Below are 16,794 nucleotides of genomic sequence, written 5' to 3' on the forward strand. Positions count from 1 at the left end.
GTGGTGTGTTTGATGCTCTGGATATTTAAATAGAAACTGCAGCTTGGAAACTCCATATGTACTCTAATTGCTAAATTGTTGAATTCCTTATGAAGTTCATTATGCTGACCTTCCAAAGTGCAAATTGAGTTAACAAATTATTTCAGAGTTTCACAACAGCAGTATTTCAGCAAATCTTTTATGATGTGTTTTTGTTTTCCTTTTTTTAGACACAAAATTAAGGTTAAATGTATTGTAGGACATTGAGATAGTTCTTCTCTATTTGAAGGTAAAAAGCCATGCAGTTATGTGAGGGCACATGTAGTGTATTATTGAACTGCTTTTGTTCTCCTTTGACCTTTTGAAGGAATTGTCCCTCAACTTCAGAGTATTCACTACCCTAACTCTGGAGGTCCTGCACTGATTTTCTTTGCGTTTTTCATTGCAATGTGTTCTTGTGAGAGGGGCCGCATTGGGACAGGGAGAAGCACTGACTGGAGCCTGCTGCACTTCATTTATCCTCACCTGGATAGTACATAGTCCCTTGTGGCCAGTAGCCAGCTGACATGTGTTTCAGCACCCCCTCAGTCTTGGGCTATTGTTACAGTTGGGTGTGGATGGTCTGGGGCATCGTCTGGAACAGGTAAGTCATTATTTTCGAGGTGTGTGAGTAGTCTCAGACACAGTCCATCTAGTTGCCATGCAGCAGAGTTCCCAGCATTTTTCGTTCTTTTCTCTGCTTTGCTGCAAGCAACCATGGGGGAAGCTGTTGAACGTTTGGAGTTGCAAAGGGGAAGCAGCTGCTGGGAGCAACAAGTTCCCAGAAGATCTTCACTCTGGGCTTCAGCAGGGAGGCAGATGGAGAGTTGAAGCCATATTCCCTTCCCCAGGGAATGAGATTATTCAGACATTTCAGTTAAAAAATTGCAAGACATTGTCAGGGGCATGTGTTTTTGCTATATGACAAAATACTTTTACTTTCTTTTAGCACACTCTCGAATGTTGTAACTTAGAACCTCAGGGGCTATAGAAATTACTGTAAATTCATGTGAAAGACGTGGGACATAAATGCATGGATCTGCAAGGGCAGAACCTGCTTATTTTGTAGCAGCAGTATGAAGCACTGTGGTGTTGGGAACAGAAAAATGAGAAATGCTGAAGAGATCATAAAATGTTGAGGGTCAGCAATGCAAAGGATCAAAGGGGTTGATGATGGGAAATGACAGTACTGGTACAGTCATACAGGCTAAACTATGTTCTTGTATATGGCAGACAAAACTTCTGATTTTATGCAGAGTGTATAATGTAAAAGTAATGATTTATGGCGAATAAGCTGTCCTGATGTAAGGTAATTAGTCATTAGAATATAATGAGGCTCACAGTCCCTTTGCTCTGGGGTTAGTTACCTCAACACATTGCTTACCACTAATGTGAGTGCATTCTTGTAGACAAAATCCATTCATTTTATAAACCGGATAAACAATCAGCTGACAACCATCTGTCTAATTTTTTAGTAAAAAGAACAGCTTTCCTGTAAGTCTCCTCAAAATCCACTTTCATCATGTTGTTGTACAATTGATTTTTCCAAACATCTGGCTTACAGTTTTCAATTAGTCTTTTTCTGATTTTTTTTTTTGGTTTATTGTCACTCCCTACTGTGTGTCATATTGTTCCATTTCCAGTATTAGTTCAAGATCAGTTGTAATTTTAATGAGGTATTTGCAATAACACATGCTACATATTCTTGAAGCTTTAGATCTGCTTTGTTTCTGGAAAAAGTGAGTTTGAAAGAGGGGCAAAGTATCATAATTAAAGACTGTGTTTTAATTCTTAGGAGACCAACATGGTTTCTTTGATGCTGACATGGTTATTTTAACATATTAAATCAGAGTGTCTCTTGACTGTTGAGTGTTTCACTGGAGTGGAAAAGTTTTTCTCAAATTTATTAACTTATTCAGACTGATCGGGGCAGATAGATTTTACTTATTTAGTTATCTATATATTAACCAGTCAATGTAGGTTCTCATCATAAATCTTTGCAGAGAAACAGCATTTCTACAACATGGTCCATCCCTTCCTAAGGTACACAACTAGATGGCAGAGATAACTGCACTATACGGGTGCGTGTTCCTTTGTGTTAACTGTAAAGGGGGTTTGGGGTGACCAGCTTGGATGCACACATCTAAAGTTGGGTGACATGAAGTAAGAAGAGTTGAAAACTTTGATGATATTGAGTAACATTAAGAGAAAATTGACTTGCTTTCCCTATGGAGCCAGACTTCTTGATCTCACTTTGATCCTCAGTTGTGTATGCTTTTGGTGATGGGAGAGTTCAGAATTCACATGCGTGCGTTAATCTTACAGACTACGTCGTAAGGAGCCTGAAAGGTCTAAGAAAGTGGAGTCCTGTACTTCGATGAAGGAGATGGCATTTTAAAAACTTGCTGTAAATATACAAATATGTTGTGATATTTTTCAGGGTGGAGATCTAGACTTTAAAATTCAAGAGTACAAAGATTCTGGGAAGATATTCACTCAAAGTCAAGTAGTAGAGTGGTTTATACAGTTGTTACTCGGAGTCAACTATATGCATGAAAGGTACAGTCATTTAATATGAGAGCATTTAGCTTGGGAGGGGAGTGAATATACTTACTGACTAGTAGCAGATACTCAGACAGAAATGAAACCATGTGGTTTGTCTTGTATTGGTATAAAGTTCTATTCACCAAAATGTTTTATTTAGTATATGTTTCATGTCTCAATTATGATTAATTATCCTACAAGAACATTGTGCATTATATCTTTTAGTAGCACAGTGGTAGGTGTCTTTTAGCGTTAGACACACTTTTTCTAAGAGCCAGATTAAAAATGTATCACAATAGAAAGAGTTCATAGTTGTTAGAAGAAAATGGATTAAAAGTTTAAAACAGAGTCAGTTTTTTACAGGGGAATCAACAAGGATGTCTTGCAGATACTTAATGTGAAGAATCCAATATATATGCTTGATGGACTCCCACTAAAATCAGTGAAGTTACATACATACCTTCTTTGAAAACAGACATCACTTTTAACAGAACATCAAAGATTAACTTAAAAAAATTCTACGGGTGATCCAGATAGTGATATGTGGAGATCACACATGGTTTGAGTAGGACTAGTGTATATAAGTGAATACCTGCCTAGATCATATCCATGAGTGCAGTTCTTGCCTGCGATGTGATTTAGGCAGGCTGACTTCAGTGATCTAAGCGGTTCCCTTGTTGCCAGTGTACTGGACATGTGTGTGAGCCCTGTCTGATCCCCTTTCTGCATTGTCCAGTGCTGTCACCTTTTCAGGGCTTGGGCAAAACTTGCTTGCCTGAACTTGAGTTGCAACAGGGCAGTAGGTAGGAGAGAAGTCACCGTCATCAAGACCACCCATTTCTGAGTTGAACTGAAGTTAAGCGTGTGGAATATGTTTGACCTAAACTGATGGATACCTAATGAGTTTTTGCACCTACAGTGTCAGACTGTAGAGGGAAAAGGGCAGAATGAATTGCTGTCCAGGATGCAAGAGCATTTGTGTTCCTAATGTCAGTTTATCCAGGGCTTGTACATGAAGTGCTTCCCAACAGACTGCAGTGATAGGAGCACAGTGAAGAGAGCTCTCTTGTGATGCTGTGCTCTCCAGCATTCACCACAGGCTGAAAGGACAGGGCAAAATGGAAATAAAAAACTTGACAATTTAACTAAACTATCAGTGTGGGGATTTTATTCTCTTTCTCAAACTCCAATTTAACAATTTATCATTAAAAGTTGTGGTACTTTGTAAAGTCCAATTTTGATGAAATCCTTCCTTTAATGTAAGTGTTCAAAAGATGCATTGTGCAGACTAATGCAGAATAATAATAACATTGCACTTGGACTAGGAGACCATTGTAGGTCCTTTCCAACTAAACAATTCTATTGTATGAATTATTCTTTTTGTCTTTTATTTTCTGTATTTCTTCATGCCTCTTTTATCTCTTGTTTTCACATATGTCCCTTTTGTCTGCTCTTCTCTTTATATTACTCATCTTCTACTTGTTCTCAAAAAAACCTTTAAAACCAAATAAAATCTTAGAAATAAACTTTCTTCAGTAAATATGTATATTAAATTATTTGGTTTACTGAAAAGTAGGTTAATTCTCCAGTGGAAGCAGCAATTTGATTTTCTAAACAGCATTTAATTTTCTCCATTTGAATCACAGCTATTTAATAGTACCTCTCCAGACACTTACAAATGACTTCACAGTTTTAGTTTTATTTATATATATTAGTTTGTATAATGTGTTATTTGAGTATGCATATTAAAAATTTAGATTTTTTTCTTATTAGTTTAGAGCCAAACAATAGCTTAAATTGGAAAGGCTGAAAAGAATTTAGAACTACTTACAGAAATTAATTTGAAATACTAAAACATAATAACAACCCTGTTTCTGTATAGAGGAGTCATACATGATTTCTTCTCTACTGATACAGAAAAAAGCTGTAATATATGTTTGAATTATGTCCTAATGCAAAGAAAACTTTTCCCTAGAACTAGAAGCTTGAAGGGTTTGTAACCTCTGGGTTGGGACTTCCTCATGCCATTCCTTAGCAAACCCAGCTGCTGTGGATGGGTGGTTTTATGTCAGAGCAGCAAAAATTGTTATTTCTGGTTTTAAACATAGACTATTCACTTGGTTGTCCTTGCACAGCTTTAGTTGAACTTCCATACTTTCTGAAAACTCTTATGCTGGAAACTTACTTTAAACCAGGACTTTTTGACTGCCTCAGTTTTTTTTTTCTTTTTTCTGTGATAACAAAGATTATACAGGTTAGACATTCCTGTCTTTTACTTACACTTCATGAATTCCAAAAAATGACGTAAATATCTTGTGGACATTGTGTTATCTACTGGCTGTTTTGCATGATTGGAAAGATTCTTTAATTTGCAACCTGAAAGCTGACTTATCTAGAATGAAAAAGATTCAGTCTTCATCTGTGTTTGATATAACCAGAGAGAGAAAGAGAAGTAAGGGAGAGGCAACATAGTTCAGTGGTCTTACCTAGATGGAGACAGCATGAAACCATCATGTGGTCTCTCTGGCATATGTGTAGTGCATCACATGTCAAGTGCGCAAAATTAATCCCACAGCAATCAGGCAATGAGGCCATTGATTAATTTAACCTCACTTTGAATAAATCTGACCGTTATGTTATCCATGGCTTTGCTAATCTTTATGAAGAATTTATGAACACAGAATTTTTTAAAAGGTTACCATTTCTGTGAACAGCAGATACTACAGGATTTAAACTTACCCAGAACCTCTTATTTCCCTTCATAGTTCTTCAGATATATTTACAGCCCAATTTAGAAACTGTCCTCAAGTGTCAATTTCTAACCAAAACAATCAGTCGAAAACTACTTCACTGTCTGTCAAGCTTTACTGGAGCCCAATTAATTCATGTTACCTTTATAGGTCTGTCTTTTGCTGCAATAAAAAAGTCACACTCTTTCTTAAGAAGGATTTACAGTGCAGGCTCAATAATTTTTTCTTACTAGAATTAAAGTAGTTGTTTCAGGTAAGGCTTCATCTTGTAACTTGTTTATCTTCTGATACATCATGGCAGAATATGGTGGCTTGCATTGAGAGACATCATCATGGAAAGCTCCAAAGACTCACCCCAAATATTTCTTTGTTATATTTATATGTGAAAGCATCTTATAATTATTGGTAATGCAAATAAGGTTCATCATCATAATAATTTTCATCAATACATCGCAAGATTATATAAACATTACATTTTAATTCAAGCTGATGTGCCCCAAACATCTTTTTTCCATCTCCTTTTCAAACAATATGCAACCAAAAGCCTTCTGGGTAGTTTTTATATTTAAAGATACCTGTTATTAAAATAATAGATATTCAGGAAATGTTTAGGTTCAAAAATTCCATGGTTATATTTATACAAAGTAGTAATAATAAAAAAGGTTAAACCCTACCAATGCTCAACAACAGTATGCAAGAAAACATATGAAAGAGAAGTTCTTTCAAAGGCTCTGTGTGATAAATGGTAAGGAAAGACTTTATGAATCTAAATTAACACAGCAAGATTTCTGTAAAACTGTGCATGTGTATATATGTATATATACACTTATAAAAGAATAATAAATACCATCTTAATTTAATTTCCTTACTGATGTAATGTATGATGAGTATATGTATATTGATCAAGAAAGCTGTCAAACGGAAAACAAATTATTTATAAATGATAATTTATAAACATCAGTGGAGGCACACTGAATAACACTTTAATTTTTCCCAGTGTGCAAACCTTTCTCTACAGGCATTTCTTTCAGGACATGAAATTGAAAGATAAAAAAATTGTAGAAAAAATTGCTATAGGAAGCATAAAGAACTCTTTACTTTGACCCATAAAAATAGAAATATTTCTTTTTCATGCCCAGTCTATGTACATGCTGCAATGTCTTCTAGTATTATTTTTCATGGTTTTTTTTTCCATTTGTGAACTGAGTAGATTGAATTTACTATTTTTTTCTCTTCTTGCAAAAATTATTTTCAAATGAGTTGTGGACTTAATTGTGTATTGAAATTGTGCTGCAGAATGCATATTTTCTATTCTTAATGTAGAAACTATTTTGGAAATAATTTCATTATGTCAATGCATAAGACTTTAATAGTTCAGTCAAATTTGAGATAATCCTTGAGGATTGCTCAGGAAAAATTAAAATGGATTAATATATTTGCTTTTCCCGCCCACATCTCCAGAATCTTAGACATCAATTGCTTCCTTTACATGATCTAAATGGCTGAATGACTACTGTATTTGTATTAGCAAATACAGTATGTATCAAATGCCATTCTAATCTCTTCCTGAGCAGAGCTGATAATTAATCTGCTGTGTTAGCAGTCATTTTAAAAGTGGATGAATTCTAATTTAGTTGAAGTTATAGGGAACAATGCTTTTGGAAGCATTATTGACAAGAATTAGTTGAGAACATGTTTTGTAGAGATGTTCCGTTTTCCTAAGAGGCTGCAGAATTACTGTCACACATGTAAGATTTCTAGAAATTGAGAAGATGCTGTATATCCTTAAATGCTGCGTGGCTTATGATGTTGTTTCAGGCTTTGATGGAAAAATAAGTCTGTAAAAGCTAATTGTTCTTTTCCTTTTAATCTCTGTCTTTTTAAAGTTCTTTTGTCTTCCACACTGTTACTGTAAAAATTGAACTACTAGCCTAGTCGATATACATATTTGTCTTTCAAAAAATACTTTTTCTCCAAAGGAGAGTTCCCTGAGCTTTGAGAATCTCTTATTGCTGTTTTTCTCATCACTTATTCTCTTGTGAGACATCTCATTCCCCTGGCAGAAAATGAGATGTAATGCTTTTAAGACGAGTCAGATAAGAAGACTTGCCTTTCTCCCTTCCTCTGCAGCTCATGCTAAGTCTGTATCTGTATTCTTAAGCTGGGATCCCGAGGTACATTTTTATTATCCTGGGTGCTTAGGCTCTCATCCTGCATGTGGGTAGCTATGAATGCACCTCTGTGTTTATATGAAGCTCCTTAATGCCATCGTCTGTGGATTGTCACTTGCAGAATTAACCTGTAGCAGTGGTGGGCTAGCCTTTTGAAAAAGTTAAATACTAGAAATACTTAATACATGACTGTGAATGCTTCCAGTTGGATAAGGTTGAATTTCCTTTTATATTCCAGACGGATACTTCACAGAGATTTGAAAGCGAAGAATATATTTTTGAAAGATAATCTTCTTAAAATTGGTGAGATTTCCATGCTTTTTAAAGATATATTTTGGTAGGATAGAACAGTCTAGCAGATGTTTTGTCAATAAGGAGATTTAAAGAAAATCATGTCTGAAATAGCATTTTGATTTGTGGTCAAACATTTATTTGACAGTCAGACACAGGAGAGGCAGTGAAATCTCTAGCCTTGAGGGTACTTCAAGCTTGGCTGGACCTGGACCTGAGCAGCCTCATGAAACTTACTTGCAGCCAGGGATTTGAATTGGGTGGCCTTTGTGAGACCTCTTTAAACCCACATAGTTCTGTGATGTTATGCTTTTGTGGTATTTTTATTTTGAAGAATTACAGAAAATCAGTTTTTCCATTATTTTAGATACTGATAGGGGTTTTTGGATGTACAGTCATGCCTAACAATAAACAAAAAAGTTTATATGATGTAGATTTATATTAATAAATTACTGGTGTTGCTTATATTTTTAGGAGACTTTGGAGTTTCTTGTCTTTTGATGGGTTCATGTGATCTGGCAACCACATTTACTGGGACACCATACTACATGAGTCCAGAAGTACTGAAGCACCAGGGATATAACACAAAATCTGATATTTGGTGAGTAGTCAGCTAATTTAGTTTCATTAGGTATTTATTTTCTAGATCAGCATTTGATGTTATTTAGGAATTACTCTTTTTAAAGACTTTCTCAGTAGGGTGCTTACACTTCTCCACTAAAACTAGTTCAGGACATTTGAATCATATGTTGCCAATCTGAAGCCTTGCCCTTTATGTTAAGAAGCACGTAGTTTGCTGTTATTCTGGGTTATCTGGAACTTTAAAGAAGAGTATGTTTTCAGGTCCAGTCTCAGACATGGTACAGTATGATTGTAGACCAAGTTCGGGTTTTGCTAGGAAGGGGGAAATCTCTTTTTTTCTCATATTGAGATAGATGAATTGAAAGAAGCAACTTTCTGTGAAACTTCTAAGTGGATGAGCAAAGAGTGACTCCTGGCTGAGAGGATAGCAGAAGGATCTTCTTAGGAACTGAACTGAAAAATATTGGCAAATGTTAAAAGGAAGAAAGTACTTGGAAGTGGAAGTTGAAAATGAGAATAACTGTAGTGTTAGAATGGAAGCAAAAAGGCACTCTGTTTTAGGAAAGGTTCAAAAGTAGAAAGAAAAATGTCAGTTCTGCACTTAGTTGGCAAGAAAATTCTTGAGATCAGGACTTCTGAAGTGATGATTAAAGGCTTTAGGAAACTTTTAGGTGTGCAGGCACTCTTGCAAGCCAAGATGAAAAATGGTTTTTTTTGGAATGGGAAAATGTCTGGTTTGTTTATATGTGTGTCCTAAAACGTCTCATGTTTTAAGATTATAGTTAAAGCTATTGGTTTGGTTTTTTATTATTCTGTCACAGTATTTTTATATGTAAAGGGCTTTGTTTTTTTTATGAGGTGTTTTAGTTGTTTGGTTTGTTTGTTTTTTTTTCTGTAGGTGTGTGTATCAGAAGGTTAATTTTTTTAGAAATATTTCAAATCATGAAAATTCCTTTGTAAAACATTTGGCCACTGAAATACAGTGTTTTTTACTTGATAATTTACTCTAGTTTCAGCTCAGTTCTACCTTTTCAAAATAAACTTGTGACTGCAGGATATAATTCTGAAAGTGGAAAGCAATCATCTACACTTTCAGATGATGGCAACCGTTTTTCACAGTTAACACATTCAGTCCAGTCAACGAATGTGTCATGAATCTCATCTCATGGTCTCTGTAGCTGACTGCTATGGATTTGATGTCAGATTCTCTCTAGTTCGTCTGTAACAAAACAAATATCAGTTAATACGAGTTGTCAATAAAAATATATTGAGAGAAGGTTTCAAAACATGTCAAAACAAGTCAATAGACAGGGAAGCCTGCCTTTTGTGCTCTTTTAGTGTGAGGAATAATTGCTTTTATTGCAGTTGAAATGGAATGTAAAATACGTGTTTAAGTTTTATTTGTGGTTACTAGCGTCAATCCATGTAAGTCATTGAATTGTACAGAGCAAATGCAAGCAGAGTTTGTTCCAATATTTTTATAAATGATTTTTATAAATTTCAGAATTTACAAAAACATAGAAAAAACCCCCCTCACCCCAAACTCAATAGCTACTAGCTTTCTGCTATACTTTATGCACTTTGTAATCTTTCCAAAGCATGACCAAGAGCACTTACCTGAGAGTAGAACTACCTTCAATAGGAGCTTCTTGGCCCTCACTGTAGGGGCATTAAGGACAAAGCGTTTCCTGACTCACTAGTTCTCCAGCCTACAAACGCCAGGAAACTCTCTTTTCATCAGGACTCATTTTATTGATTGATGTTCTCATCATTTCATCTTTTAATTTTTTAATAATTATTGTATTTGATTTTTTTTTTCATTTTCCCCATTTAACAGGGCCCAAAAGACAAGAGATCCCCGAGCATACAAGGGAACACACCCTGGAGGCTCCAGATGAGATTAAATCCTTGGGCCACTGTGCAGCAAGTTCAATTGCTCATGGAGAATCATAAACTCATAGAATGGTTTGGGTTGGAAGGGACCTTAAAGACCACCTACTTCCAACCTCCCTGCCATGGACAGGGACACCTTCCACTAGATGAGGTGGAAGCCCCATCCAACCTGGCCTTGAACTCTCTCTCAGTTTGAATCCATTCCTCCTTGTCCTATCACTACAAGCCCTTGTAAAAAGTCTCTCTCTGGCTTTCTTGCTGGCCTCCTTAGGTACTGAGAGGCTGCTCTAAGGTCTCCCTGGAGCCTTCTCTTCTCCAAGCTGAACAACTGCAACTGTCTCAGCCTGTCTTCATAGGAGAGGTGCTCCAGCCCTCTGGTCGTCTTCATGGTCCTACTCTGGACTTGCACCAACAGGTCTGCATCCTTCTCATCTTGAGGGCCCAGAGCTGGATGCAGTACTCTGTGTAAAGTCTCACAAGAGGGAAGAATCGCCTCCCTCAGCCTGCTGGCCACACTTCTTTTGATGCAGCCCAGGACATGATTGGCTTTCTGGCTGCAAGCACACATTGATGGGACATGTTGAGCTTCTAATCAACCAACATCCTCCAAGTCCTTCTCTTCAGGGCTGCTCTCTTTCTCTGACCAGTCTGTATTTGTGACTTAGGTGCAGGATCTTGAAGTTTGCCTTGTTGTACTCCATAAGGTTGGCATGGGCCCACCTCTCAAGTCCATCATGGTCCCTCTGGATGGCATCCCTCACCTCCAGCATGTTGATGATACCACACAGCTTATTGCTGTCAAACTTGCTGAGGATACCCTCAATCCCTCTGTCCATGTTGCTGACAGTGATGTTAAACAGTAGTGTATACTGACCCCCGAGGAATGCCAAGGAGTTGCCCGAGTCTTTTACATTTACCTGAAGTGATGTTCTCTCTTCAGACTTGTCAATCTGATCTCTAGCAGGACTCAAAATATTACACACAAAAATTCAGAATTACAAAGGTTCCATGTTAAATGTAAGATAATGTAAAATATCTTCTGCAAAAGACAGTTAGTGCTATCTCACTATGTTATCATGGTTCTCTCACTGTTCACTCCAGTTAATTGTTGTTCATTGGAAAGACCTTAATTTATGCTGCATTAAAGATGTGCTCTAAAGACACATTGTGCTTTTCAGGTTAACTTGCATGTTCTATTGATGGAAGGGAACGGACAGAGTGCTCCAGGATCAGTGTGATCAGGCAAATGTCGTCTTTATTAGGAGAAAGACAGATTATATAGTGCTCATGACGCTTAGTTTCTTGTTCACACTACATTGGTTACATAAGGAAAACATACTGTGGTGTACAGCACTAATTGGATAACTGCAGGTGTCCATAGAACTTGTTTTCTTGCCAAAAGAACTCCTCCTTCACCTTGGCGCAAGGCCTGCAGCCATATTAGTGGCACAGCATTTTTTATTATCTGCACCCAGCCATGCCAAGGTAAAACACACAGAAATGCAAGGGAAATTGTTCACACAATTTCTGCGTTGCTACAATGTTCTGCAACTGGCTCTTCAAAACTGGCTTCAATATTCATAGTGCAGCAACTGGTGTGAGAAGTGTTGTCCTTTATAACCCAAGATCAATAGATGGGAAAAAGCTTCATGTTTTACAGTTTTTACATATGGAAGTCCTACAGTTAGGCTCAGAAAAGCTGCAGCATTTTTGTTTGTCATCAGTTAAAATTTCAGGGCTGGAGTTCTTTGCTATTCCATGCTTTATGTCAAATCTAAATTCACAGGAGGCAAATTAAAATTGTCTCACATGTTTTCCTCAGCATCCCTAAGCCTGGACTGGTCAGGCTGTAAGTGAAAGTCTTTGTAGATGATACAGTCTGGGGTTTCTCCTTTCCATGTGAGGAGCTTCCTCAGGGAGCTGGTCTCCATTCAGCAGTTCACCAACCCCTCTATCCATCAGTGCTTCTCTTTAAGAGCCAAAGCAGTGCCGGCAGCTGAGCTGAGACAGTGACTAACCCAAGGATAGGTCGGGGATCAGTCAGTGATGTGTGTATGTGCAAGTGGTAATTGGACTCACTGGTACACCAGCACAGTGTGACCCAGAGGCACTGCTGTGCTGGTGTCCTGGTGTCCCTTCCTGGCATTATGCACTGCAATAAGGGACTGGCACTGGTGTTGGGGGTTGGCAGGAATTCCCATGGCACCAGCGCTATGGCACTGCATTCATCTGCCGAGCAAACTGAGGCAAACAGTTACCAGCAGTAACGTTTCTCTCTTTTTAAAGATGTGAGCATATAAGGTAAACTTCATCCAGGAACTTTTCAGCGGATTTGTGCATATTGTACGTTAGAAATTATCTCAGAGACAAAAATTATAACAGAAATACTTACTGAAAAGCAAATTCTTTTTTCCTTTTTTTCCAAAGTAATGTCACAATCACTCACAATCACATGTAAATCCATTGTACATAAATTGGGCTACCTACATCACAGATCTTGTGACTTTGATTTTATTGTGCTTACTTGTCTGTGCTTTTCCTCCAGTTTGTCTTTTTCTTTAATATTAACAATCCAAAAATGGCTTTTTTTTTTTTTTTTTACTGCCAAATTTTATGTGGATTAGTTACAAAAAATAGCAGTAAAGCAGTGAAGACAGTGGCTGAGATAGTTGTGATGGTATATGAGTACATAGAATCATACATTATCTCAGGTTGGATGGAGCCCATAAGGATCATTGAGTCCAATTCCCTGCTCCTCACAGGACTACCAAAAACTAACTCATAGGACTAAGAGCATCATGTTCATCATGCTTCACGGCAGCTTCCTTCTGTACATGGTGATAGAATTTGTGTCCACCTTCTGTTTTCCAGCCACTCTACTGACACTGTTCAGGCAGGAGCAATGTTGAGACTGAGGTGATGGGGCTGGGGAAGATAGCCAGCACGGGGTTCTCATTTAAGGGCTGATGAGTGAATATGAAGAAATTAAATTCAGAAACATATCCCTCATATTCCTCTGAAGCCAACAAATTCTGAAGACCTTCTGCTATGATCAGACTGAGAGATATAAGCCACAAAGGTATTTGCATTTACATTATTGGCTTTTGGAGCTGAATTTAAAAGCTAACTTGGATCTTACAGCCTTGGAACAACTATAACATTTTTTGCAAAAAAGATCAGATGTTTAAAAGGACAAGAATGCTTATGCAAACATTTAGCACCAAAAACCTCAGGGTGGTTTCTCCTGAGAAGGAAAAGATACAGGTCTGTCAGTCAAGATTGTAGAGAACACACTGAAGCCTGTCCAGATGATCCATTTTATGATGTAATTGAGCATAAGCAGCTGCAGTGTGAACTAGTCATACAACAATTTTGCTAAAGTTATGTGCTATTTAGGAACTTTGTCAAACGTGTTTATGAATATAGGAAGTTGTCAAACCAAATGTGTTGGCTGGATAGTTTAATGACTATTTTAGAATTTTATAACATTGGCAATTATGTGGGCTGAGATTATAAAAGTAATTAAATTATATGTCTGGATCATGTGCAGATTGGTTATGGGAATAGGGAAGAAATTTTCTCTTGCTCCTTACAAGGTGCTTAGACCAGAAATGTAGAAACACAACTGAGTTTTGAGGCAAAAGCTTGGTGCAATTGCAGCTCAGCAGCTGTCCTGAGAAGAAATAACCTTGCTCTGGGACCCAGGGCAGCATTTCTCAGCTTAGGAGATATTTATTTAATTTCAAAGATTTGTATCCTGCAGTAAAAACTTTATTCTTTTCTCCTCATTTTTCTTTTTTTTTTTTTTTCCTTTATTTGTCTTTCATGGGGCAGATGGGGTTTTCCCTGGGTAGCCTGTTCACGGTCCTGGCTGCAGCAGAATGCCCTGGGCATTCTTTTCATCCTTCTCCAAAGTCTCAGGTGTAGTCAGAGTACTAAACTAGATGAATGAATCAGCTTCCCTGATGCGACAAATCCAGTGTTCCTAATGGCTCATTAAGCAATTTTTAGCTGCCAGAATCAAGCAGCCTCCAAAACAGATTGATTCTGCAGAAAGAAGTTATAGTTCAGTCTGTCAGGTTGGGATTTTCCTTTGTTTTTTTTCTTCTCCCTGGCTGATTTCCATATTTGTTTGATGATTTTAGATGCTATGTGCATAGGGTTTTTTTCGTTGTTCTTTTTCAGTATTTTCTCATGTAGTAATTATTTTGTTTTGGAGTTTGAACATGCATCATAAATATAGATCATGATCTGTGTGTTACTGTTTACTGATTTGGGAAGTTTGGAAGCTGTTTGACAGCTAAATCTTTAAAAAAACTAGGCAATTGTTTATGTACCTCATTAGCTGGTCTTTAGGTAGTCCCTAGCATAAATTCACTGCTAATTGTTTTCACATACTGCTTGAAAAGTACCAGTGAGTGGAGCATCCTTATTCTCTCTCTTCTTCCTTATTTGCATCGTATGTAGATCCTGTGTTTCAACTTTAAAATTATTTGCTCTTGTTCTTTTATTGCTAGGTGGACCAAAACAATTCTTCTCCTTTAACCAGAATGAATAATTGAAACTTTATTCATTGTTTGCTTTCAAAGATAATGTTTATATCCTTTTCCTGACAGCCATTCACCCATACATGCTTCTAATTATTATTGCTATGCTTTATTTTCTTACTACTTCTGTAAATTATAAATACCACAGTCGAATACTACATTAAGATATTTAAGTTGGTCTTGACCTCTGTCTGGCTCTCACCAGCGTTTTCTATGACCTCGGTCAAGTCAGTCATTGGTGTCTCCTGAGTGCAAACTGGAGGTAACACTGAACATCCTTCAAAGCCTGGACAAATCAACACCGCTGTTTTTTAAAATACACTTGTCAGACAGAACCTGGTTGAAGTGCAAACTATTATAAATAGTCATTATATAAATTATTATGAGAGTGTTTATTTTAAAATGTTGAACTTGGTGATTTTTTTATGATTGCCATTAGGACTGGTGACTAGGGTGATGGTAAAGCAAAAGGCCTTTTAAAATTGTTTGCAATCATTCTTCCTGGTTTTTAACAATTTAAAACTGACACTGGTTCTTGGCTAGGTCTCCAGACCTACATGTTCAGATTTCTTCTTTTCTTCTCCAAATAAAATTTTGAGGAAATTTAGTTTTAGATGTTGCGATATGATGCTCTCATCTAAAGTTTCTTATTTCTTTGAGTACAAACTGATTTCATAATCTATTTTGAGTATGTGGCCAAATGAGTGAAATCACACCAGAAGACACTTCTGTTATTTGAAACTGGCATTATTTAATTTGAACTTGAATTTTAGCTTCAGTCTGTTGTCAGAAATTAATCTGCAAAACCAATTTAACCAAACCTATGTCTAAACACTACTAAACTGTTTTCTCAGTCAGTCACTAATTAAAAATTTGTATTCTTTACTTTACTCTTTAATGAGTAACTGCTTAATGTAGTTCATCTAATGGGTTTTTTCTTTATTTTTACATACATACATATATATATATATGTGGGTGTGTGTGTATTTATTTACAGAATCTATGGAAATAGAATGTTGATTTATCCTGTTTATAAATGTATCAATTTGTGACCTGAATAAAAATGTCTTAGATTAAAAGGATACTATGATAATGAAATATCCTTCCCTGGAGAAAAGGGCATACAATTGAGATTTTACTTACTGTAATGTCAGTATGCATGCTACTTTCAAAAATATTGCTTATGCTATTCCTATTTCTTTATTTTTCAAGGTCTCTGGGATGCATTTTGTATGAGATGTGCTGTATGAACCATGCATTTACTGGACAGAATTTTTTGTCTGTTGTGATAAAAATTGTGGAAGGTGATACACCTTCTCTTCCTGATAGATATCCAAGCAAACTGAATGCTCTGCTAAGCAGGTATGTTATTTTCTTGTTTAGCAGGTTTTTCAGTTAGTTTGGAAAATCTCTTAATTATTAATTTTGTTTTTTAATGTTCCAGTATGTTAAATAAGAATCCTTCATTGAGACCAACAGCAGCTGAGATCCTAAAAACTCCTTATATTGATGAACAATTAAAGGTATGTAAGGAAAATTGGTAGCTGTACACTTACCATTTGAGTATGCATTTTGCAAAAACAGAATGGAAACAAGGAAAACATGTTGAGAAAAAATAATTAGATAGCAGTTCACTGGAACATTAATCCAGGGGACTTTCAGAGATGTATTACAAATATGACTGGGGGAACGAGGCAGTGAGAAATGAAGCCCTTGTCACTTGATATGCTGAATTTATCTCCTCTTAAATGTTATGAGCAACAAGGAAAACAGACATTTATGTGTAACAAGTGCAGATCATTTAGGCCTGGATATATATGTCTCTAAACTGTTCTGGTTAGTAATAATTTTAATGAAAACCAATGCATCTTACTCTTTTGGCCCCTGCTTCAGGGTATATATTATTTGGCTTTATAAGAAGGTGAGGAAGGAAACTGCTTAGTCAGGTTTTACATTAGGACTGTATTGGGTCATAGCTGAAGAGTCTGAATAACTTTA

The 16,794-nt window shown here is 36.7% G+C and overlaps 1 protein-coding gene across 4 annotated transcripts in view; it reads left to right on the plus strand.

The window, feature by feature from the left end:
• The window catches only part of NEK11 (NIMA related kinase 11), an 85,655-nt gene that overhangs the window by 19,507 nt on the left and 49,354 nt on the right, over positions 1–16,794 (plus strand). For 3 of the 4 annotated variants that reach the window (XM_027733327.2, XM_039391240.1, XM_027733328.2), the window contains exons 4-8: positions 2,459–2,577; positions 7,722–7,786; positions 8,249–8,375; positions 16,009–16,158; positions 16,241–16,319. In XM_027733327.2, the coding sequence (XP_027589128.1) occupies positions 2,459–2,577; positions 7,722–7,786; positions 8,249–8,375; positions 16,009–16,158; positions 16,241–16,319 (540 nt within the window). The remainder of the gene's footprint in view (positions 1–2,458; positions 2,578–7,721; positions 7,787–8,248; positions 8,376–16,008; positions 16,159–16,240; positions 16,320–16,794) is intronic. The other variant, XM_027733329.2, reaches the window with a different exon arrangement.

The sequence above is a fragment of the Pipra filicauda genome, unplaced genomic scaffold, assembly GCF_003945595.2.
Source record: "Pipra filicauda isolate LSUMZ 115617 unplaced genomic scaffold, ASM394559v2 scaffold91_size2508729_pilon, whole genome shotgun sequence".
Classification (NCBI taxonomy): Eukaryota; Metazoa; Chordata; class Aves; order Passeriformes; family Pipridae; genus Pipra; species Pipra filicauda.